The sequence below is a fragment of the Eulemur rufifrons genome, chromosome 25 (genome assembly GCF_041146395.1).
Source record: "Eulemur rufifrons isolate Redbay chromosome 25, OSU_ERuf_1, whole genome shotgun sequence".
NCBI lineage: Eukaryota > Metazoa > Chordata > Mammalia > Primates > Lemuridae > Eulemur > Eulemur rufifrons.
The window spans coordinates 6745898-6772743 of NC_091007.1; the positions used below are offsets into that span (position 1 = coordinate 6745898).

Here is a 26846-nt window from a genome sequence, read left to right on the forward strand (position 1 = left end):
TGCTCTGAATTAAATAGGGATGGTAATCAATCTTATTTGATTTTGCAAAATACATCTGCGTTTGTACAGATTTCTAATACGCCTCCTTAGTTTCCTCTGCAAATGTGACCATACAGTGATTCAACATAAGAGGAAGAGAACCGCCCAGGATGATGGGACGGCGTCAGGTAAAGCGTGACCCTGGCCATCGTCTGGCACAAAGACGAGCTCATACCTGCTTAGGAGCGATTCAAATGGCAAACCACACATTTCACAACTCAGATTCAAACAGAACAGGGCTGTGCATACTCACACTCAGCTCCGGTTTCCTCATCTGTGACAAAATGGGCTTCGATTCCGTTTTTTAAAAACTTTCTGGCTCTAACAACTTTTGATTTTTAGAAATAAAGTATAGAAAGGCTGTTTTGCCTAGAAACACTGCATACAAGATAAACATTATATTCTAAGCCATCTGAAAACTTTTCCTTTCTAGGACCTCAACTTTGACAGTCAACCTTTAGAAAATAATTTTCGAAATGTCCGACTGTGTGGCTATTAAACGTCTGAATTTTGCACCAGTTTTTATAACCAGGCTGGCATTCACTCTGACATCGGTGTCAGGAATACGTACGTGGATTTCCAGAAATGTGTTGGATGCCTTTAATCTCTATTTTCGCACAATATGTCACTACAGTCTTGTGAAATAGTCTATAGTTTCATCCAAAGAATCTTTTCAGTCAAATGCTTAGTCCATTTAGGAACTTAGGTTGAATTGATTAAGCAATTCAGTCAAAACTACCAATTTAGTAGCTACAGGCAAATATCACTAAAGTGTTTTTCTGATAATTCACCTCTCAATGATTGGTAAAGAGAATGAATTGCAAAACACATATTCCAAAGAACGGAAATGTCCACCAATTTTTTTCTTTTTACATTGTATATTCAACAAAGCAAGATTAATGTGTTGTAATTCATTTTTCAGAGCAAATCACCTGCCGCTGAACTTCATTAGATCATTGTTAATACCTTAGTGAATCAGCTGCACTCCTCAAGTGGCCTTGAGTATCTAGGTGGTTGCTCTTGTATATCTCTTCCTCTGTGACACATACTTATTCTCACATAAAAGCTAGTATAATGCAAGACATGCAAGATCTAAGAGAATAAATGGATAATTCATAGCGAAGTGAATTCCAACAAACAGCAGCAAATATGTTGGCTTATCCTAATGGCATCAATCATTCAAAAAATGTGACCAGGCTGTGCTTGACACAGGATTTCTAGATCTGGCTCATACCACTGAACGAGAGCAGATTATTAAATTTTCAGAAATTCAGAGCTGACTGTTAAGTCATTATTAAAAATTAAATTATATAAACTTCCAACTAAAGGAATTATATTAAAACAAAGATAATGCTCTCAACTCTTCACTTTCTAATTATTCACATTTTATCATCTATGCTTATTGCATTGGCTGCATCTGTACAGTGGAAATATCACACAATGGTGTGAGCTACTACACATCTCTTCCCAACTCTGCATTCAGAGACATCACCTTGGTACCTTGAAACTGGCCTAGATGTGCATATTTACACCATGAGAACAGGCAAAACCTACAAAACCAGGTTGTTGTGGTTTTCGGAGAGCCAGCTGTTAAATATTTACCAGCACACCAGTGGATCTACAGAACCCAAACCCCCCTATGCGACCAGCGGATCTGGAGAACCCAGACTAACACCCTACTTTCCTGCAGTCACCAAAAGACGAGACACTGTGGGACTATGTAGCAAGTCTGTGAAATCAGGAAAGACCTATCAGAGAAACAGACTCAAGCACAGTCCTGAGGGATAAGTCAAGTGTAGCCAGGTGGGCAAGTCATGGAGGACAGACAAAAAGTTTTAGCAGGCAAGGGGGAAATAGGATGTTTAGAGTTAAGCAGGACAGAATCTCAGTCAAGAAAATTCAAAGAGGCCCACGGTGCTGGTTATGGGGCAGAGAGAGAGAGAAGACTGAAGAGACAGACATTTCTTGCAAATGTTACCAAAACACATTCATTTTCTTAACTACATTAAAAACAACAATGGGAAGCTACGAAAGGTTTTTAAGCACTGGGGTAGAAGGAAGAGAGATGTGAATTATTAAATAACCATGCTTGATTCAACCAGAGAACACACCAAAGGGTTGCCTAAGAGAAGACACAGAGAGTGACCAGAAGCCAGGCCCATTGACTCCAAACTTTCCTGATAATAAAGCACTACTAGCAAAAACGTTCAGAGCATGCTACAGTATTTTTATTTAGATATCATTTCAATGCATGCTCAATGCTACTAATATAAACATTATTAAACACATACTAGGAATTGGAAATTTTAAAATGCGAGATAATAAAATACAGATATACGTAAACTCCTGATACTCCTTTTCCGCATTTCGGTGGTCTTACACCCCAGGTCAGAGACCGCTGACACGGCCAACTTTGGGAGCAGAACCGTAGGATGCACAGGACTTGCTGAGTGTTGCACAGAGCTGAAGCCAGACTCCACTTCTCAGGAAAGAGTAAACTTTGCAAAGACACACCACACGAGGAAAAACCTCTGCGAAACTTGGCAACCCAGCTATGAGTAAATTCCCTCACACTTTGCCTGCTAAACACATCACCATGGTCTGGCAAAATTTCCTGGTACTCACTGTCACCAGCGACAAATATAAAATGTTAAGCTCATTAATTGAGATATCATTTCTTCCTCACTATTTGTACTCAATAACAAAAACAAATGACAAACAAAGCAAACTAAAAAAAAAAAAACCCACAACAGCTCAAAATGAGCACAGCCATAGCTCTGCGTTCTGGCATCCTACCGGAGCCAAGCAGAACTGCCCATCAATGCTTCTGACACCTGCCAAATTACTGACCTCATCCAAGGCACAGTCACGGTGCCCACGGAAATGTTACCTAAGAAGTTCGAGAAGTTTAGCAGAGTTCAAATAAAAGGAAATTGGAGCTGGTATGGAGAACTCATGTTTATCCGTTCCCTCGGGAAGATTCATCTCCCAAATAATCAAGGGTAGATTCGCTATATTTTCAGACATCGTTTATGAAAACTGAAATTAGAGCCCAGGACACTCTCATTTTAATTTACATTTAAGCGTATGTGAAATAAAACCAATGGATTGAAATAGTGGTCTCTGAATGTCCTTCCCCATTTAAAGGGGACAAGACTACTTGCAGAAATGGTTGAATCCAGGTGTAGGGCAGAAGACGTACTAGATGTGCACGGGCCACACTCACGGCAGAATGCAAGGACGCTATCACTGAGCCCGCAGGAGCTGACTGAGAGAGGTCCCACCGCTACAAATGTGGGGCAAGTTGAACATCCACAGCATAATCATGCAATAGGTAGAAACAATTATGTTAATGTTTATAAGTTCTTAATGATACTGTTTTAAAAAGAAAGAAACTAAACCAGGAGGATGTAGGCCTGGAAAACCAGCGTATTATTTTGAAAACTGATAAAGACAGAGATGGGATTAAGAATTTGCTTTTTTTTCCCCTCACGAACTGTACCTCAGAGGAGCAAAGTAGTTGACAAGGGAAAGTTTCTCTTTATAGAAGTGATCCAGCTAATAAATAAAATTAGAACATGTAGCAAACAAAATAACGGATCCAGGCGATGATTACCAATGGCAGCTCACAAAATGATCAACAATCACACTTTATGCATTTGTGGATGCAACCACACAACACTACCTAGAGATATTATTGCCCAAATTAAAATCAGAATCATATCAAGATTCTACATCTAGCTACCAGTTTATACGAAACAGAGGATATAAGAATATAGTAGATACCACAGGGATGGATTCAGCAAAATCCAGACATGGGGAAACCACAGGAAAAACAAACCCAATTTCAATGAATAAATTGAAACACACACCGAGATGAACGGGGAAGGGAGAGTCTATAGACTAAAATAGACTTAGGAGACATCAAATGCAACGTGTGTAGTTTGCTTAGATTCTGATCTAAAAAAGCTAAACATATACTCAGGTTTCTCTTCAGATCGTATAAATCTTTCGCCTTTTAAAAAAGCTAAACAGAAAATCACATTTACAAAACAATCAGAAATTTTAATAATAATATATAGCATTAAGTGCTGTCTTTTGTTAAATAGTATTTGGGTTATATAAAAAAAAGTTTCATGTTTTGGAAATGTGTACTAAAACATTTTCATAAGAAATGACATGCGGTCTTGGATTTGCTTCAAATCATCCAATTTGGAAGAGTTTGTGGGAGTACAGCCAAAGTTAGATTGGCCATAAATTGATAATTGTTAGAGCTGTTAGGAGGGTATAGGGTTTCATCATACTACTCTTTAGTTTTGCATATGTTTAAAATTTTCTCTAATAAAAAACGTAATAAAATACAAATGATCCATCAACGTAGAAAATTTTAAAGACAAGTGAAAAATATGTAACAGTGATACTGAATACAGCTGGCCCTCCCTATCTGTGGGTTCCGCATCCCTAAATTCAACTAACCACAGATTGAGAACATTCAAAAAAATAAAAACAATGCAACAGTAAAACACAAATCAAAGAACAACATAGTATAACAACTACCTATGTAGCATTTACATTGTATTAGGAATTATAAGTAAACCAGAGATGATGTAAAGTATAGGGCTGCATGTATGTAGGTTACATGCAAATTACCATGCTATTTTCTATCAGGGACTTGAGCATCCAAGGATTTTACTATCTGCAGGAGGTCCTGGGCTGTATGAGGTTCCCCCATCCCCCTCTGCCAATTAGGGTTAAATTTTAAAAAAAGGAAAGCTGACTAAAGTCACATATTCACCATAATGAATTTCTACAATATTTTCTGGGCTACAGGTGAATAAATCTCTTTAAAACAGACTCTGTAGACTTTATACAACATTCGTTCAGAAAAGGTTCAGTTTTACTGAAAAGATTTGCTAAACCAAGCCTCCTAAAATGCTGTTTCTCACAAGTTAAATGAGCTAAGATGCAACATGAAATTTAACAACATGATTACAGGGTCCAGATGTGGCCTGAACCCCATTTACCTAAATGCGCTTTGACTTTGAAAAGTAACAAATGCTGTTACAGTCTGATTTCTTCCTTTTTTAAGAACGATTAAGCACATTTGATCATAATCAAGTTATGGATATAAACCAGTCACATCTGACCCACATGTACTTAGATCTTTTTGAAAAATAATTCAAGGGGCAATAAAGCAGTATGAAGTAATGGTGAAGATATGTGAAAAAATACTTATTTTGATGCCCTTGAGTATATTACTAGATGTTCAAAAAGATAAAACTTACTAATAAGATTAGTAGATATGAAAGCAGAAAGAACCAAAATATTTAATTGTGAGTAACATAAAAACTAGAAGCTTGAAACCCCCAAGAACTGACAGCAAATTATAAAAGGCAGTGAGATGCAGACAGAGAGAATTCCCTATTTATTAGCTTCACCTGATTAATAATTCTCTTCCAACTCTGTCTGGGGAAGGAGAGCGCATGTGTGGTATGTGGGTATTTCTAAACTCAGGGACACGGTTTACAAAAATAAATCAAGAAAATAATCCACAGAATATGACGTTTCATTTATTTAGAGACATATTAATCACAGAAAAAAATACCTGTCCCATGAGTTGTATAAATGTTATTTTCATGTCAACATGACAAGTATGTCATTCTTTATTCTTATTGTGCATATTTGAAGTACAAAGGACTATATCAATACTCCATTTTCAGCCAATAAATAAGGATGATCACTCAGGTGTGAATATACCAAAAAAAAAAAAAAAAAAGGCAAGTAATCACTGCAACTCACACACACCCCTATCTTTTCTAGACACTTTTAGAACACCGCAGTGTGAACAGCCCTGACGTTTGCACAGACAGCAGAACACACACACACAGACATGGGCATCACCAATGATGCTGAAATATCGTTTGCTATGGAGGCATCAAGAGACATAAGCCGGCAAATTCCTGAGAATAAAATGATGCCCCCAGTGGTTACTCAATTTACTTCAAAATATGGTTTTTTTTCTTCCCCTCTAAGTATATATTCTTTCTTAAAGTTGGTAAGGGATAATAACCACAGCTATAAAACTAAACCAAACCTTCTGTGAAGCAAGGAAGCCTTAATCTTGTTCTGAGATCTGAACAAAACGGTAGTGATTCAGTTCTGCCTTTACAATAAAGTAAGTGAATGACGAGGGATGACGACGTAACTCTAAACACAAAGAGTGGTCACTTTAGATGTGCTTTCAGTAGCGGTATCTTCTAAGAATCTTGATAGTCTATGATAAGGGTATCACACAGGTCAGCAATCAACTCTATCCAGCCGAGGATAAGGATGTAAAAAGTTATTTGTGAGGTTCTCATATCAATATACAGTCTTGGAGGATGCGTAAAAATTGAAATATATAAAAACTGTGCCCAGTGGAAAATATTATAAAACATTCTTTTGGTGTAAAAAACATTCCTACTAAAGGAATTTGGTAAATAAAATGAAAAGATCAAGTATATCTTTGCATGTGAATCTATTGAAATTTTATATTTAATACACATGAACACTTTTTTTTATGTATCACACTGCATTATCTAGAACCTGAACTGAATATTCTGTCTCTCTAAACCAGCTCTGCCCACCCAAGGCCATTCCTCTGATGTCACTGCCAGTCACAGGGGACCAAGAAGAGAGGGGAACACAGACCTCCCTCAGTGTCTGTGGGACACTGGTTCCAGGACCTCCCACAGATACCAACATCTGCAGGTGCTCACGTTCCAGATACAAAATGGCATAGTATTTGCACATAACCAATGCACATCCCTCCTGTATACTTTAAATCATCGCTAGATTACTTATAATACCTAATATAAATGCTATTTAAATTACTGTTATACTGTAATAAATAGCTACAAAATGAAGACTATAGGACGCACATACAGAACTAGAAAAAGGGTGCTATACTGAGAAGTTTTAATCCTCTAAAATATTGGTAAATACCCAAGAATCCACTTCTTCACCAAAAAAAAAAAAAAAAAAAAAAAAAAAAAAAAAAAAACACAACAACACACACAAACCAACCACCACAAAACCCACTAACCTAAGCTGCAGTAATAGCAAAAAGGCCTCTAGGTCGATGTGCTCATGAAGACTCATTAAAATGAGTCTTCATTCATCTTAAAAGCCTCGTTTCAAAACATAACTAGTAGAAATAGAAAATAGCTCAAGAATTGGAACTGATACAGAAGTTTACAAATAAGTTACATCCAATTCTTAACTACCTTAGCGCCCAGTAAGTCACAATACCATAACATACATTCCAGTAACATAAGTAACAATATAACAACATATGTTAGAATGACATTTAATACTTAAAAGTAAAATAAAAATTACAAGGCAGGGAAGACAGAGCTTGTGAAAGAATGAAACTGCACTCTATGTCCAGTATTTACAATTTGTATAAAATTTTTTCTAATCAAAATTTCATACCTAAGAAAATCTATATTTAAAAATCTTCTTAAATTATGCAAAAGAGCTAATTATCAACCAACTGTTACCCCAGATTTTTTTAATCAAGCAAACATAATTACAAAACAATGGCTAGAATTTTATTTTTACAAATATGGCCCCATTTGGCTCACTTCAATAAAAAAATGACCTTGAAAAAATACTCAGTAAAGAGGTGGTTTGCCCTTCACTCCTCATTACTTTCCTTCCCAGTGTACCTGAATCAAAATGATCAGTGCATGCATGTTGGTGGGTCACACGTTCATTCTCGCCTCATGAGATCATATGATCATGGAAGGCAATGCATATATAAAGCAATGAAAGTGGCATTTTTGTCATGCTAGTCTAAATTATTAGAACATATGTATAACGTGGGCCCCCACCAAAGGTATCACATCCTAATCCCTTCACAGACGTGATTAAGGTAAAGATCTTGACATGAAGAGATTATCCTGGTGCTATGGAATATATGTTGTTTTCCCCCAGTATTCATGCAGTGAAATTCTAACCCCCAAGATGATGATATTAGGACATAGGGCCTTTGGGGAGGCTTCAACCTCATGGCAGACATTGGTGTTTTTATTTTAAAAAGGCCCAATGGAGCTTGTTTGCTCCTTCCACCATGTAAGGATGCAGGGAGAAGGATCTATCATGAGAAAGCAAACCTTCCCCAGACACGGAAACTGAGGGCATCATGATCTTGCACTTCCCAGCCTCTAGAACCATGAGAATTAAGTTTCTGTTGTTTTTAAGTTACCAGCCTAAAGTGTTTTCTCACAGCAGCCTGAAAGGACTAAGACACAGGGCCCATTGGATGATCCCAGTGTCTTCGCCCATTCAGGACAAAGTAACCAGAGCCCTTTTTTTTTTTTTTTTTTTTGGAAACAGGGTCTCACTCTATTGCCTAGGCTAGAATGCAGTGGCTCAATCACAGCTCGTTGCAACCTCCAACTCCTGGGCTGAAAGCCATCTTCCTAAGCATCTGGGGCTACAGGTGCGCATCACCACACTTGACTAACTTTTAAGATTCCGCTCCCCCTCCCTGCCCCCAGAGAGCAGGTCTTGCTGTGTTGCTCAGGCTGGTCTTGAACTCCTGGCCTCTGGCAATCCTCCTGCCTTGACCTCCCAAAGTGCTAGAATTAGAGGCATGAGCCACCATGCCCAGCCCCACGTGAGTCCTTAAAAGTAGAAGAGAACAGAAGGGAAGAGCCAGAGAGAGAAGTAAGAAGATGGGTTCACGTGATGTGAGATTGCTAACGGCAGAGATGGAGAAAAGGAGGGTCACAAGCCAAGGAATGCAGGTGGCCTCCAGAATCCGGAAAAGGCAAGAAATTGGATTCTCCCCTAGAGCCTTCAGATAGGAACGCAGCCCTTCTGACACCCGGATTCCTGCCCAGTAAGACCCACACTGGACTCTGACTTATAATAAATTTGTGTTGCTCTAAGCGACTAACTTTGTGGTAGTTTGTCATAGCAGGAACAGCTACATGCACAAACACACATAGAATTACAGACACGACGCTCTTCAAAACTGGGGCAGATAAACTATACATTTACTTTGATAATGTGAATTTCCTATTTTGAAGAGAAGCAGCAGCAAATCCTGGACAAAAGCATGGAACAAAGACAGGAGAGCCAGTAACTTTTCTGGATGAAGCACTGACAGCCCCACATCCGGATCCCTGCCCACGTGCCTCTCTCCCCGTCCTCCTCCTGCGGATGCGTGATCCTCCCAAGCCTTAATCGTGGATCATAGGTCCGTACTCAGAATTCACTGCAGTTTTGTTTTGTGATTTTTTTGATAGAACCCTGCCTTTGTTTCTGCCTCCCATTCCCAACTCCCTTACTCTGGTTACATAAAATAAGATTAATATCAAGTAAGAGTAGATACTCACAGGCTACTCATGCAAACTGATCACCAGCTCATTTTTCTTGTTCTAAGTCCTAAGTCTTTAGGCTATAACATCTCGGCCACACCCTAGAATATTCTTTTCCAATTCATTAACACAAATTCTACATCTAAAATAAATACTTCTCACACTGATTTAAATAACAAATTAACCAATGGCTCAGTGACGGCTCAAATTGACATTTTAATTAAATGTGATGATAGGTTGAATAACCTAGCGGTGCTCTGAGATGCCCTTTGGTTACTGCCTTTTCCCTATTATGGTTGGACTGAGGCTTCCCTAATAATCCAAGTGTAATTTTCCATCTTAAATGTTTTACCATTCAACATTTATCTTACATGATTTATCTTCTAAAAAATTGATTTTTCTGAAATTATATGCTTCCTCTAAAAAATCCTTCCACACATAAACTTCACTAAATACATATATGTGTATCTCAATGTGCACATTTTATAATATTAATATTTTCTAAATTATCACTAGGGTGCTATTACAAATGGACAAGAAAAAAACATTGCGTGTATTGTGGTAGAAATACAGTTGCAACACAGGCAACAGGCTGTGTGTTTGCTGTGTTTACCGTTTACTGTAAAAATAAGTTGAAAAATAATTTTTGGTGGGGCTGCTTAATCCCTGGAACAGATAAAAAAAAAATTTACGGTACAAAAAACTTTCTATGACTTTTAGAGAGAACATACGTAGAAAGGCAGTCCATGTAGGGAATACACAGTGTGACAATACTTCAGGAACAAGCAAGGTCGATGGTTTGGATTTATGAGACCAAGAGGGAGAAATCGTAGCTAAGACCATAATCCTCCATTTATGGAGTTATGAAAATTCATGATTTTACTGAAGTGTAGGTGCTTTTTCAAATGTCAATTCGAGAAAAATATTTAAAGGAAGCATCCAATCAAAGACACGGAAAAATCTTTAAGAAAGACATTCATTTCTGAGAATGTACCATCACCCATTGTTTCTTTAGGACACACACACTCACATGCACTTCCACAGTCACAAGCCACACTGTGCACACACACTGTAGCTCCTGGATTCTTTATTAAGGAGAAAAATTATTTGCTGATAGGTAGGCAATGAATTGATAATGTTGATAAATTCTTAACTGACAAATCAACGTATATGAACTGAGTAAATACAGCATAACACAATGAATTATGGAACTGATTTAGAAGGTTTTTCGTTTTTTGTTTTTTGTTTCGGTGTTTTGTTTTGCCTTTAAGAGGTAACCCTCACAGAGACTACTAGTTGTCCATTGCACGGAAGAGTCAGAGAAGATTAAAATATCAGAGGCAGGCTTATCAACATCTCGCTGCCTTGTGTGTAGCCTCCTCTCAGTCCTTTACTATTTGGGAGTGAGGCCATGATCCTGAGACAGGAGGGACATCCACAGCTGGGGACAAGAGCCAGGCAAGGGCATACAGAACTGGGAACACAAAGCCATTTCTGGCACTAAAAGCAATGAAAAAATAAATAAGCAAACATATTCTCAAGAAGTAAACAAGAGATTTATATCACGTGCAGGAGAGAAGAAAGGATTTCATCTGCTAGGCTTTCATGCTGACAAAACAATCCACGAGACGGGTCTCTCTCTGACATGCGCTAATAGAAAAAAGAATCCAAATACCTGGTTGAAATGGAAGATGAAAACGAAAAAGAAATCTTGTTTATTCACCAATGTATCATATTATACAATCTAACGCTGTCTACTGAAAACAAACACTTCGATGCAATTATTTTCTCTACGTAACACACTTATTGCCATCTGGAAATGGGCTTTCTTGCTTTGATTTAAATTAGACTTTTTTAACAGATGCATAGCTATATTGCCTTTACAAATTTTCAGGTGTAACTTATTTCTGCATTTGATAAACAGATAATATAACTGAGCAAATAAGGTGTATTCCCATATAAAGGCAAGAGTCCAAGGCAAGACCTCAGAGCCAAGTAAAATAAAATAGTCCAAGACAAAAAGAAGTGACAAGGGAAGTCATTGGGCAGTGGGGAAATCTTAGGGTAGAATAAATAAGTTAGTAAAACTGCTTTTCCCTAAGATTGACTTCAGCATGTTTTGAATAATATAAAGAGCCTGGTGCACAAGGGGTCCAGCCGTACACGATTTGGGTCTAATCTCAAAGGCAAATTTTGCTGAAATCCGTGACTCACCTTGCACTAAAGTGCCACATACCAAGGATGTGGTGATGGCTCACAGGCAGCACTGTCAAGCCCCAAGGACACTGCTTTCTAGATGAATACCAGGGCACTGTCCAGGGTGCCATCTGCTAACACCAGGCCAATGTCTACCCCTGATTACATGGGGCAGAAAATCTCTACAAAATTAGCACTTCTCCGGCCAATGGACTGCCAATCACTATTAAGTATTTTATGATACATGTGTTAAGATTTTTAAAAAACCTAAGTGCTCCACATAAAGACAACAAAACCTAAGGGCCAAATATTTATTCTACTTAGAGAGAACTCAGAAATACCAACGCCAAGTAGGCATGGAAAGATACTTTGGCCCCAAGACAGGCGTGAGGAAATGCCACAGTTAAACCAACAAAGGGATCTGGAGGTATAAATGTTCATTCATTTCTGGTCATAACTCTGCCTGTGCTCAACAGGAGGACCTGAGCTGTGGTTATTCCGTACACACAGAATATGTTGTTATTTTACATTACTGAGCTTCAGTTTCCAAATAGTTTTTAAAAATAGGGGAGGTGGGCTGGGCAGCTTCCTAAGGAACTGTTACATTCAACAAAGTTATGAAAATCTATTGCAAATGTCCCTTGTTCGACGTATCAATGGCCTCCATGGGGAAAAGCCATGCATATGTCTCAATTTTCACGTGCTCAATGGGGAAAAAAGGATTCTCAGGTAAAGTAAGCAGATATAAATGACACAGTGCGTTGAAAAGACTATAATACTACTTTGGAGTGTACCGATGCAAAGACCACAGATGAAATGTTTCAGCCCAATGAAGCAAGTGATCACTTATATTTTATTAGTGTGTTTTAAAGCCTGAATATTACTTAGGATCTGATGGGAGGGAAAATATATCTTGTTCATTTTTTTATGGGTGAAAAAAACGTGAAAAAGGCAAGCTTAAAATAATTGTGTAACCAAAATCACCGTATGTTGATGGCTGGCTATTTAATTGGAAATCTGAAGGCGAAAAGATACTTCTTTGTGATCTGAAATAAGTGAAAAAGAAGATTTTTATTTATGGTATTTAAATGTAGTCCTCTGGAACAAACAACTTGGTTCACAGACAGTACGCCCGCTGCTGAACTGCTGTCGCCTGACAGCCTGTCTTCCCTGCCAAATTGCTCATTAGGTTTGGCAATTTTCACCTGCGCCTCCAGTTTATATTTCAGCGGGGAATAAACATCAGTCTGCTTTTACCCTCTTCTGCAGCGAGCTTCCCACTCTCTTCGCAGCACAGTGCCCACCCCGTCTGCAGCCCCCCACACACACCTTGCATACATACCATTATGTTTAAAATGTCAACTCAGCTTCCAGCTTTGGAAGCTAACTTAGCTTAAATAAAGCCAAAATACGAGAGAGAGACTATGCAAAACAAGCCTCATCTTACAATATGAAGTGGGCTGACCAATAATTACCTTAATATTTTAACTCAAAAAAAAAAAAAAACCATAAACCATATAACCTGAATTTTTCTTAATGCTCATTTCAGAGAGTACTTCTGAGTGGGGCACAGGTGATGAGGACAGAGGACTTCTCTTCCAACTGGCTCTAACCCATCCAACCTTTGTTACTGGTCTGAAAGGAGAATACTTTGATTTGTAAACAAACAATAGCAGTAATGTGGCAACCAGAACAAAGGGGTAAGTCAGAGTGCTACTCAGCTCTCTGCCTCATTCGCTGACGCCTGCCAATGAGCACTGTGACATTCAGAGCCAGACCAATATTAAAAAAAGAAAGAAAATACAAAAAGAGATACTTTATGGGCAAAAAGCACCAAAGATATAAAACAAAATGTCTGAAACCCCATAAAACAACTTCTGATGGAATACTGTTTTTCATTTTGCAGAAGTAAAATATTCACCACCAACCCTGCAATTAGCTAGAAAATTACAATAATTACAGCAATTTTGTATCCCATCTCCAATCCAATTAATAGATATATGACCTTGTCAACATGTAATAATCAGATTGCATCTACAACAAAACTGGATGGGTTTTATATGCTGAATAGAACTTGCACAGTAAGAAGGTAATTATTTGAAATACTGAGAATACCATTTGTATGCCATGCTCCACTTCACAAGTTAAAAGGAAATACAATAGGAATATTATTTCTATTTTCAGTATGTATTTAAATCAGATCCAGAAAATAATATTCTATTAAGAGTTAACGTTAAGAGGATATATCTCTAAACCAAAGATCTTGGACCTTCTAGAAAGACAAATTCAGTGTGTGTATCATTGGGTAAGAAAAAAATGAAGACATCAAGAAGAGAAAAGAATGCAAACTTATGACACAATCTCTCTGTAACAATCAATTATGGGTATATCTTTAAGTTCTAAAAGTTAGGAAGTTAGTAACATCTAAATTAGTTAAGTAACATTCTAGAAAAAAATTTCTAAGTAACGGATTAAAACAAAATTAACATAACTTAGGAAAAGTTAAAAATGATAATAGACTTAAAAGATAGTAAAAAGGAAATGTAATAAATCACATTTTGTTTCCCAAAATTTTTAGAGCAGTGTTATTTGCAGAAATTTTATTAATACCATCACTGGGGCATATGCCATTTCCACAGGAAATCTAATTCTTCATTCAGTCTGCACCTTCCATGAGACATTGAAAAACCTAAATTTTGGGATGAAAAGGAATCCTGCCGTGACTCTAAAGCTAGGCTACACCCAAATGTCTGAATTCTATAAAAATTCCTTGAGAATTATAAAAAGAAAAAAAAAACAGCAAAAATAAATCACTAGATTTGGGCACAATGATATGCATATGAACCATATGTCCCTGAACACTTTAGGTCTAAGCCTGATTTATTAATATTTCAAATAGAGTTACATATACATCACAGGAGTGGTTCCCATGTGACACCATATTAAAGTACTAAACTGCATCTACGTAAGCGGCCAGCACTGCCCTAGTCAAGAGTACACGTCTTAGTTACTTGGGTTTTAAAACATCTCAACTCTTTAAACACCCATAAGAAGCGGGTCTGCCCTCAAGGGACATCATTATCACCACCACCATTCCACAACCCTCTGATAATCTAGTGCTTATCATGTCGCTGTGGTATGTCTTTAACATTATCTCATTGCCATTCACAACAATCCGGAGGTAGGTAACTCAGAGATGATGGAATTGAGGCTGAGAGAGATAACAAACCTTGTCCACTGTTCATGATGTGACTCTCTTGCCTGTGCTCTTTCTGAACCATAAACGCTCTGTACTATTGCCCTAGAAAGAGTATCCAAACAGTAAGCTCAGGTTAAAAGCATAAAGTACAATACAGTCCCACTACCACTTATCAAAATCTGGGTAGAAAAAAACCCCAACATTTATGTAGAGTATCTGGCATCCAGTTTTGCTTAGATCGCAAATGCATATGGCTGGAGGACGCAAAGAACTGCAGTAGGCCAAGCCGACAGCTTCCAATCAGAGCACACCCACAGCCCTCCCACTTCTCGCACTCTAAAGCTTTCCTGCTCCTCTGCCTATCTGAGAGCCTCTGCCGAACGCAAGCGATGGTGGCTGGTGCCCTCACCATAGAAAGTCTGAATAAATAGCCTTTGCTGCTTTCTCATTTGAATGGTCTTCCTTTATTTTCACATGAAAAAAAAAGCAAAACTTGTTACGTATTTCTGTATTCGTGGTATAATATATGATCACAGTAGTATATTTAAATTTTATAGAAAATTAAAAGTTACATTTATTAATATAGTTTCTTTGTTGCAGAGAAATATGAAAAATGACCAGTGGAAGATATTCAAGCCTAAAAGATACTGGGTTAAAATTCTGAGCTATATGGAGTGGGGGGGGGGGGGGAAGTTCAAGGAGAAAAAGTAATTAAATATACTTTCAAAGAATTAAAGAAGTGTCTTAAGTGTGTTTCCTAGAAATAAAAAAAAAAAAAAAAAAAAACCTTTATTGAGGATGATTCTGAACACAGACAGTATATGGCATCCATAGGGAACCCCTTCCTAACTACCTCAGCCTGTATCATTTTGAAGCTAGTTCCAGATACATAATGTTAACACTAAACAGTTCAGTATTAATTATTAAAAGATAACAGTCTGATAAAAAAAATTACCATTATCACACCTAAATAATTCTTTAATATTGAATACCCAATTAGTGTTCAACTCATCAGCACATAAACGCCATTGTTTTAAGCTTCATTTAAATCAGGATTTAAAGTAAGATCCACACATTATGGTTGGATTTTATGTATCTCAAAAGTCTCAACTAATCTCTAAATTCCCTCCCATCCCTCGATTGATTTTATGGAAGAACGTGGGTCATTTGTCTTATACAGTTTCCCACCGTCTTGACTTGGCTGACTGCATCCCCTGTGGTGTTAACATGCTTCTTAGCACTCTGTAGTTCCTGTAAATTGGCAGTTGGATCTAGGTGTTTGATCAGATTCATGGTTAATTTCTTTTGTCGAGGAAACCTCATAGGAGGTGTGCGTTCTTCCGTCAGGAAGCATATGACATATGGGTGTCCCTCCTTCCTTTTCTTTTTTTTTGTTTTTTTTTTTTTTTTTGAGACAGTTTCGCTCTGTTGCCAGGGCTAGAGTGAGTGCTGTGGCATCAGCCTAGCTCACAGCAACCTCAAACTCCTGGGCTCAAGCCATCCTCCTGCCTCAGCCTCCCGAGCAGCTCGGACTACAGGCATGAGCCACCATGCCCGGCTAATTTTTTTTTTTCTATATACATATTTTAGTTGGCCAGATAATTTCTTTCTATTTTTAGTAGAGACGCGGTCTCGCTCTTGCTCAGGCTAGTCTGGAACTCCTGACCTTGAGCGATCCACCCGCCTCGGCCTCCCAGAGTGCTAGGATTACAGGCGTGAGCCACCGTGCCCGGCCCGTTATTTTTATTTTAGGTTAGCAGTGACTGGTAACTGTCTTAGTTCGTTTCGTGCCACTGTAGCAGAATGAGTGAGACTGGGTAATTTAAGAAGAATGGGAATTTATCCTTTCATAGTTCTGGAGGCTGGGACGTTCAAGATCAAGATGCAGGCACCTGGCCTTCTGACTGCATCCTCACATGGAGGAAGGCAGAAGAGAAAGAAGATGAACGTGGTGTCCTCACACAGCAGAGGAGTGGAAAGAGCGCACCTGCCCCCTCCCACCCCTTCTGTCATGGCATCCATCCATTCGGGAGGCAGAGCCTTTACGACCTTAACACCTTTCATCCCACACTGCTGCCCTGGGGGTTAGATTTCCAGCACAGAGAATTCTGGGGTGGGGGACACACTGAGACCACAGCAATGACCAATACCTAAGTCCATTATTTCCATCAGGAGTTGCAAAATAATAATATTCTAATTCTATTAATATTATTAATCTTCATTTATTACCTGGGATACTTATTAAAAAAATAACTTTATTCTCATCTACTATTCGGTTATCCAGTGATAGCACTCATACAAGAAAACGCAGAATAGATGACTCATTCTTTCCTTTCTTCAACAGTTTTCCAATAAATTGGTTCACTCGCATCCTTTACCTCGCTCAGTGGCTTATTTACCTATTATGATTATCAACTCATGTGTTTATTGCTGTTACTATCCTCATTCATGTTCCAGTTGTCCCACTATTGGCCAATGGGAACATCATGTTGGCTCCTACGCCCACCAACACAAACCAGTAACCCTTCGTGGTGCCCTGGTTTGCTAATAAGACATGATGATCCAAGATCATCTATTTCCTGTCCAGACCTGAATTCAAGCATTTCTCCAAGGAGCTCTATTCTCTTTTAATGGGAGACGCTATTTCCAGAGCACAGTTTGGATGTGAGAAATGTGTGTTACCGGGTGTCACCGATTCTAAGCTGTTTCAGTGAACACATACAGGACTGCTCCTTCCACGGTTTTTTTTTTTTTTTAAAGAAATAAAACATACCATGAATTTATTATGACATGTCCTATCCAGATTGAGGACTACAAAATTTTCGTATGGTCTCCACTAACATACATTGAAAACATTAAAAATTAAAATTGGATTTTGTTTTATAATTATGGAAGATACATAATAAGGTTCCAACAACAAACATACAAAACAAGGTAGTGTAAGTCTAGCTCCTACTCCGCTTCCTCCATCCTATTCTTTTTCCCACAGGTATTTATTTCTTATGGTTATGCGATTTTATTTTCTTTCTTTAACATAAGAAGCTTTTACGTAAATAGTCTTTCACTGTGTGGTTTCTTCGCCATTTCCTTAAAATTTTTTATTTAGGAAAGTTAGTACTTTTGTTCTAATAATTATACTAATATTTTGTGTGATACTACTCACAGTCCACCCTTTCTTCATTATCATCCACTAGTTACCTACGGCGAACGGTATCGTCATTAGCTAATAATCACAACCTTGTCCCTTTAGTTTAAGGGTGGTATTCAGGACATTATCCAATATACTGGACTCAGGAGAATTTCTCTCTGAAGTTTCAGGTAACTGCTATTGTGACTGTAAAAACAATGACTGATTCAGTTCAGGGTTTCTAACCTTGGCACTAGTGACATCTGGGGTGGCAGTGAGTTCTTGACTGTGGGGGACTGTCCTATCTTGTAGGATGTTTAACTCTGTATTTGGCCTCTGCGAGACACCAGGAGCAATCTCCCACACACACATCTGTGAGTCGTGACAATCAAAAATACCTACAGACATTGTCAAATGTCACTTAGGGGAACTGATTTAACTAAATCAGAGTTCTCTGTATGTACTAACAAAAAAGCTCAAGGCCAACTTAATGGCAGTAAGAAAACACAAGAAGACCTCAGGGTGAGAATTCTGTGTATTAAACCCATCCGGGCTTTATCTTAATCGCTAAATTGAATATCCATGTTACAACTGAAAAACAGTTATACTCTATCGTTCTCACCTTCCACCAAATTCTCTATAGGACAAAGGGAGTAAGTGAATTCACTCAATGGGAAACAAAGGAAAGTTATAACTTTCTTCAAGGCAAAAATGAGGAGTTTATTAATCTTAAAGTGCTGATTAGCCATGCCCCTAATTAGAATTATTCCTCAATGGAGCGAATTTCTACATATTGTTAGCTCCTTTATTTCCAGATCTGTAAATAATGAAGACTACAAATCCTAGCTCCTTCACAGCAAGGCCGCGATGCCCGGCCAGCAGACAGACTCATGTTCTATGTGTGAATGTCATTAATACAGCATGAAACAGCATTTTAATAGCTAGATGGCTCATGTGTGGTAGTCATTTTTACATAGTCACGAATGTTGTATATAGTAGACGCAGCATAACATGTACTTACCCAACGCCTGCCAAGGCCTTAAAAATCTAAACAACCTCAGCGTATAAAAATCAAAGCAAGAAAACAAAATTTGCATATTCTCCTACTGGTGGCTGCAAGACAACACATATGTTTCAAATGTAACTTCTTTTTCTCAATAAAAACAAGATAAAGGAGTTATTTTGGGTTGAAAACAGCATTTAAATTTTAACACATAAGGGCCAGCCAAATGTGGGTGGTTGTGTGTTGGAGATTTTGTTAAGTCCAGACGGACAAAAGATAAAAAGGGATGGACAACATGCCAATCGAGTTCTTCTCACAACCACAAAGAATTTACCCTTCCTCCAACATTTCTTACGGTGCAGTAAATTATACGTGCTTCTTGCTTTAGAAGACACACAAATACAAAAGCACAACAGTAACAACACAAAGTTTTATATTTAGGTACATACATACCTTAAGGTGTAATTAATTCACATAAAGACAGTATTTTCCCAACTGTAGGTACCTCAATACTTGCAGTATTAATTAAAATTTTCTCAAATTTAGGCAACCTATGTTGTATACATACGCTCACTCCAAGCAGATATCCATTAAGTCGTGGGTTTAATGAGCTAGTATATATAAGAAAATAGGCTAACGTATGTGCCACCTACCTTGTATACCACGCACTATACCCTGCCCCACATCTTGAAAAGCACTGTCCCAAGTAAATCAAATATCAGACTTTTACAACAGTGTTAATATATCCTTGGAGTAAAGAAATGTTACTTCCACAAAAATTAATGTAAAATACATTTGCTTGTATATATATGTTATATATACACACACAACCAAACCTAAGTATCCTGCATGTAAGGAAATGTTCAACTAAAACAACTTATAGCAGCCGTTCCACTCCAAGGTTCCCAGGGAATATTTTTCATTGTATCTGGGTCTCATCTCATCCCGATGATAAGGGGCAATTGTAGGAGGTGGTTAGGGCCGGTCTCCACCAGAACAGAATTCTCTAGGGCTGTGGTCCCCCACCCCCAAGGCTGTGGACTGGTATCACTTCTGTGGCCTATTAGGGACCAGGCTGCGGAGCTCCACACCCCCTCCCCCATCCCATCTGGGGAAATTGTCTGGGGAAATTTCCCATGGGAAAATTGTCTTCCATGAAACGTTAGGGGGGAGGGGGTGCACAGCAGGAGATGAATAAAGCTTCATCTGTATTTACAGCCACTCCCCATCGCTGGCATCACTGCCTGAGCTCCACCCCGCCCCACCCCCACTCCGTCTGGAAAAATTGTCTTCCATGAACTAGGTCCCTGGTGCCAAAAGGTTGGGGACCACTGCTCTAGGGCATTACTTACACGTCCCATCTTGCACTATTCCTTCTAAATTCCCTACACATCTATATGGCACACTTTTCCTGTAGGCTCTGATGGACCAGATGTGTTAATTTTTAAATTAATATTCTTTCCTTGTTCTCCTTATATATACACATTTAGAGCAGAAGTGGTTTATAAACATCTAGAAGCAAATTGAGAAAATGCCATAGATTGTTACCAATGCAAAAAAAAAAAAAAAAATGAGAGGATGCATTTTAGAATAACCATTACCTACATTGTATATGCTAATTTGATATATTATATAAACATATTATATAATTACCCATCTATATCTGCAGATCAGCTGAAGACTATCAATCAATAAACCCACACAAGACCAAATTTTCCACCTGAAAAACTGATGTTTCCAAATAGATATTCCTAAAAATAAATAACCTACAAATTTTTAAATTTCTTGAAATGGACCTCCATTTCTAGAAATGGACCTAAATTTCTTGAAAGGACCTTCACCTTTCTTGAATGGACCAACTGCTCCATCATAAAATTATGTAATTACAAACACTAAATGCTATTTCTCTAGCAAAAGTACCTCATTTTTCTAAGGAAGCTTCCCAGGAACAGCTAACAGAATTCTTCAAGCAAGTGTCCCGGAAGAGAAATACTCTGTGTCCTAGGATTGCTAATATAGAGTCACGTGTCCTATATCCCCTTTTCTGGAGGCCGCGCTGTAGTATCAACTCTTCCAGATCCCAGAAGGTAACTTTCGTATAAAGTTCAAATAATACAAGTAAGTTGACTGTCAGTTAACGATGCTATTTGTTCCCATGCAAAGCCCTTTGATTATTTCTATTTTTTCCAGCATTCAGACAAAATATATGGACAGAAAAATCCAGATTAATTAACCTGAACTATTGCTCTTATTTACTGTGACTGAGCAATTAAAAGTATACTAAAGTAAGCCTTATCTATTAAAATGTGAAGAATTGCCTACTTTTCTTGCAAAAGACATTTGCCCAGGTTCTAAACGTAATCAATTTTTGATAAAAACAGATAATGAATTCCATTTGCAGGAGCATGGATGGGTAATAAAAGTTGGTATCCCTGTAAATTAAGATGAAACGTGCAGAGAAGAAAGAGCTTTTACTTACTTGCACGAAGGACTGAAGGTGTGACCTCAATTTCACTCGTTGCTTGATAAGGCTGAAAGGCGGAAACATTGTTGGTGCCAAGCTCACTACCAAATATCTCTGGGCTCTGGGTACCTGTGGAGCTGGCACTGGTGCCATCACCTCCGTGATGTGGATCTTGCTCATCAAACACTGCTACCAGCTAGAAATGAAAGGCAAGTTTGCATTGATAAGTAAAAACGTTTAAATTACTATGAAAAATTTATACTATTTTGACATAAATATTTCATGGAAAAATACTGGTATTTATGACCCTGGAATTTTAACCTCTAGGAAGTAAAACTTCAAAGAAACAGTGTTTCCCTGAATGTTGATGCTTTGCTTTTATATATCTAAGTTGTATATGTCATATTCAAAATGCTATGGGTAGAAAATAATAAAAACTACTTGCTATCACAGCATGCTAAGGCAAGGGTGGATTTAAATTTTTTAATATAGGATACGTTAAGTGGAAAGGAAAAATGAAAAAGAATGTGTGTATGTGTGTATACACACATAGTACAAGCTACTCTTCATGTAAGAAGACAGAATTAAAAACTATACATGTGTCAGCTCATTTGCACATAGGATATATGGGAAGCATAAATGAGAAACTAATGAAATGGGTTACTTAACAGGGAATAGATAGGAATAAGGGTTGAAAGAAAAAGGGACTGGGAATGGACAATGTAATAACGAGGCAATGACACTTTTCTGAGTCTATTTTGCCGTACAGCTCTGACTCTTAGAACCACAACAATGACTCAATTACCTAAAACAGAAATAAATGACTAACATCAACCAGGATGGCAAGGTGAGGTGGGGACGGGAGGAGAGAAGGTAGGAAAATCCAAAACTGCACAGAAACAAACTTAACTTTGTCCTGAATGAGTAACTCGACCACAGGCAAAGGGGTGGGAGAGAAAACAACCAGCCTAAGTAACTTACGAAAACCCTATTTTCACCGTTTAATGTAAAGCTAAAGGCAAAAAGAACTGTGGTACAAGTATTACATTCTAGTTAGTAAATTTGTTTCTCACAAGTGTATGGTTTAGCAATTCTCATTCGGCAACATACACACACACACACACACACACACACACAGAGACACACACGGAATGCACAAAAGAGTAAAATATTTTGGATAATAAAAGCCACTGATCTCACAAACAGAAGTTACAAAGAAGGAAAAGCTAGAATTAACTGTGTGGTATGACACTGAAATCAGTTATCGGTATGAAGTCGTTATTTTTGTAAGTAGGTGGTTAGGTAGGTTCACAGATAGGTATAGACAAACATTAATGTGTGTGTGACCATACACACACAGAGTTCCTACATCTATCCACTGAGAGGTTCTAAAAGCAAAGACAGTCCAGTACCAAAGAGCACACCTAGTGCCCAGATCTTAATTTTGTAATACAATTCTCCAGTAAATGAACCAGGGCTCCTAGGAAAAAATGGTTGATTTCGGGTCTGGGGTCAGAGAAAACATATGATAAGCCTGGAAAGCCTTGTGATGCCAAAAATTAAGTAGTATCCCAAAATGATGGAGGCACAGCAAAGGGAAATAGGTGTCAACCTCAAGGTACACCCAACATCCAAAACCAAAACAACTTGTAAACAATAAATAATGCCAGCATTGGATCATAATCCAAAGAACAAACTCAATACCCATGAATCCATAATGACATAAATAAATAATTGAATAAATGGTAGGGAACGGACAGCTGTTCCCCACTGTGGCTTTCCAAATAATAAATATAGAAGGAATGACGGAAATAGAAATCATCACTAAGCCACCTCCACAGTAATAACTGTTGCAGGTATAATCTACCAACGGATACTAAAATTAATGGGTGAGAATAGGATGAGAAATGGTCTATTCGCATATCACAAAATGTATTCCCATAAGGTACGTTTTAACTGAAAGTGGGAAAACAGTATCTTCGCAATGGAGAAACCTGGCAGACACCACTGTGCTAAGGTCAACGTCACCAGTAATGAGACGTGGCAACACCTCGGGCCATCTGATACAGTGCACTGAGGAGGATATAACGTTACTTCTGTGGTGTTCCTGCCAAAAACGTACAACTTCCAGCTAACTGTGCGGAAACATCAGACACAGCCAAATTGAGGGCCATTTTAGAAAATAATACTTTTAAACAGTGTCAAGGTCATGAAAGTAAAAGAAAAGATAATGAAATTGTGTAAATTGGAGGAGCCCAGAGAAAAATGAGAACTACATGCAATGTGAAGTCCTTGACCAGACCCAGGGCCAAATAAAGGACATTAGTGAAAAAGCAATGAAAGTCAACTGAGCTCTGAAGATTAGTTCACAAGACTGATTCAAGGTGAGTTTCTGACTTTTGATAACTGTTCTATGATTATGCAGGATGATAGCACTAGGAATAATAGATGAAGGGTATATAGAAATACTTTATGATTCCAACTTTTCTGAAGCACAAAATTATTAAAATTAATTTTTTAATGTTATAACAGTATTATAAACACTAAAAATAAGAATTCATTCTATTTCTTCTTATAACTGATGCAGTTCTTAAAGCACTAACATACTTCTTAAAAATCCCAAAGAGTAATAAATTTCTAAGGAACAATAACAGCTGTCACCTTGGATCATCACCCTACAATCCCAGACCTAGTAAGCTTAGCAGTCCAAGGAAAGAACCATGGCTACTGTCAAGATGAAGCCCCCTCTCCTACTACTTCCAATCTAAGCTTTTTTAAGGCCAATACTCCTATCACATGTAAAGGACAGTAATAAACTACACAACATGAACAGCACTTATAATTTCAATCCTCATTTTATAATCTTTTGTCATTTTGGACAAAAGCTGTGATATTTTCATAAACATTTATACATCATCAATTCATTCATCAAACAGGAAAGAAAAGCACTGTAAGGTCACAGAGACATGTAGACAAACAGTAATCTCAGAACCCTGCTGAGGTATGATATACAATTAGCTGATTAAATAAGCTGAACGGAGATTACATGGTAAGAAGAAATAAGAGTAGGATGAATAGCTGGGCCACTCAACCTTATAATAAGCAACGTAAATGGGAAAAGAAACCCTTAATAGTTAAAAAAAATGTAAAAAGGTTTGTATGTATACATCAAATTTTCCATATACAGAAATAAAATCAGCTTGGAATCTGGTATTAACTGGTGAGTGTCTCCTTGTATTAGTAGCAGAGACATCCCATTACATCAGGGATCAGCAAACTTCTTCCCAAAAGGCCCAGACTGTAAATACTTTTGAAGCTGTGCTCCCTATCATCTCTTTCACAACTATGCAACTCACCCATTGTAGCATGAAAGCAGCCATAGACAATACATAAACATATCAATGTGGCTATGTTTAAATAAAACTTTATTTATATAAGCAGGTAGTGGGCCAGATTTGGTCTGTGGACCATCATAGTTCAATGACACTGCATTAGATTGCCCATCTTTCTAGTAACACACCCAATTTTTAATTTGAGAAATAAAACAAGGTAAACTAACAGTATTAGCAAGCTCATCATCGAGATTTTGGACTTCTACACTTGAATTTTAATATATCATCATACTTTTTCACAAGGTGTGTGGCTTATCATGCATTTTGATGAAATTAAGTTTTGACATTTTGGTGTTTAATTGGAAGCAAATGAAATTCATATTTTGTTATTAACTCTTCACAATTAGGTGCTCTCAAGAATCAAGCCCTTTCTGCAAACTGGAAATTGAGATTAAAAAAATCACAAAAAAACGAGTCGTTAAATGCCACACATGATGGAAGAGCTTATACACGTATATTAGCTTCAATAATTATCTTCAGCATTTTTAGAAAACACAAGTATTATGAAATCTGGACGGTGTGATGAACAAATGCTGTTTGAATTTCAGTGGCAGAATCACAGTTGGTGATTTGCAATATGCCAATACCATACAATTCTACAGCTTTCTTTTAAACCAAAATTGAAGTGCCAGGTGCAGATACGAAGTAATTTTGTGTTAAATTGGGAAGGATATATAATTTCAGAAAATCTATTCTGTAAGAATACATATACTAACACGGCAAAAAAATAAAAGCAAAACCTTCACAAAAACACCACATTAAAAATCTCCATCACGCCCTTCAAAAAGTAAAAGAAATGTCTGCTTTTAAATTTGTAGAATGTGACTCAAATCCGTATTTTAACAGATGGAAACTCCACTGCTGTCCATGAAGTAGATCATTTTTGAAAGTTCATTTTTATGTTCAATAATTATTACTCAATCTCTCTTCTGTTCCAGTTATCCATCATGTCTCCACTAAACAAAGGCCAAATTTGGGTAACACCTGCAATAAGCTAAGTATAAATTAACTCTAAACGCTGCCACACGGGTTTCCCCACCTACCTCAGGACAAGTCATGTTAATTCTCTGAAACACGAGAATACTCCAACAGAAAGTCTGTTATGTAAACATCACACATAAATGCTTACAGACCACTTAGATCTAGGGAAGCCCCTTCAAAGCCCACAACTGCATGCAGCAGTTGCGAAGAATTTGGAATCAGAGAAAGCTACATTCAAAGCAAGCGTTGACCTTACTTTTTGGATGGCTGTTGGTAAATCCACCGACCTCTCAAACATACCTAAGCCATACATTGCTCATCTGCAAAAGGGGATGATGGTTGTGGTAGGCAGAATCATGGTCCCCCTGAAGCTGGCCACGCCCAAACCCCTGGAACTAGTCAATGTTACCTCCCATGGCAAAAGGGACTCTGGAGATGAAGACGCAGGTTAAGAATCTTAAAATGGAGAGGTTATCCTGGATTATCCAGGTAGTCCCCTCTAATCATTTGTCTGGGACAAGGGAGAGCCTTATCTGGCTGAGGCTAGAGGGAGATGTGACATTAGCCAGAGAGATGCTACACTGCTCACTTGGCAGATGAAGACAGCCAGCCATGAGCACAGAAATCTGAGCAGCATTTAGAAGACAAGGAAATAGACTGTCCTAGAGCCACCAGAAAGGAGCACAGTTCTGCTGATGCCTTGATTTTACTCTACTCAGATCCATGTCAGACTCCTACCAAACAGGACCACAAGTTAATGAACTTGTTGTAAGCCACCAGTTTGTGCTGATTTGCTATGGCAGCAACAGGAAACAGATATAAAACCAACGCCTCCGCTCCTAGACTTGTGACAAAGAGAGCAGGTGTATCAACGTTCACAACACAGTGAGCACACGTTTACTATTATTAGCTTTTATTAAATTATATGATGATGTTGATAAATGTATGCATTTTGTGATGGTTCTACAAACCAATAAAAAAAGAAAAAAACAGAAAAGGAAATGAGAAGCCTTGCTTGAAAACGCTGTGTTCAACACGTAACACCACAATGAAGATCCTTCACAGACGTTCCACGCC

General features: G+C 38.0%; 1 protein-coding gene across 16 annotated transcripts in view; it reads right to left on the reverse strand.

Annotated features, from left to right (window-relative positions):
- The window catches only part of PARD3 (par-3 family cell polarity regulator), a 565900-nt gene that overhangs the window by 323171 nt on the left and 215883 nt on the right, over positions 1–26846 (reverse strand). For all 16 annotated transcript variants that reach the window (XM_069458878.1, XM_069458879.1, XM_069458877.1 and 13 more), the window contains exon 3: positions 21412–21592. In XM_069458878.1, coding sequence (XP_069314979.1) covers positions 21412–21592 — 181 coding nt within the window. The remainder of the gene's footprint in view (positions 1–21411; positions 21593–26846) is intronic.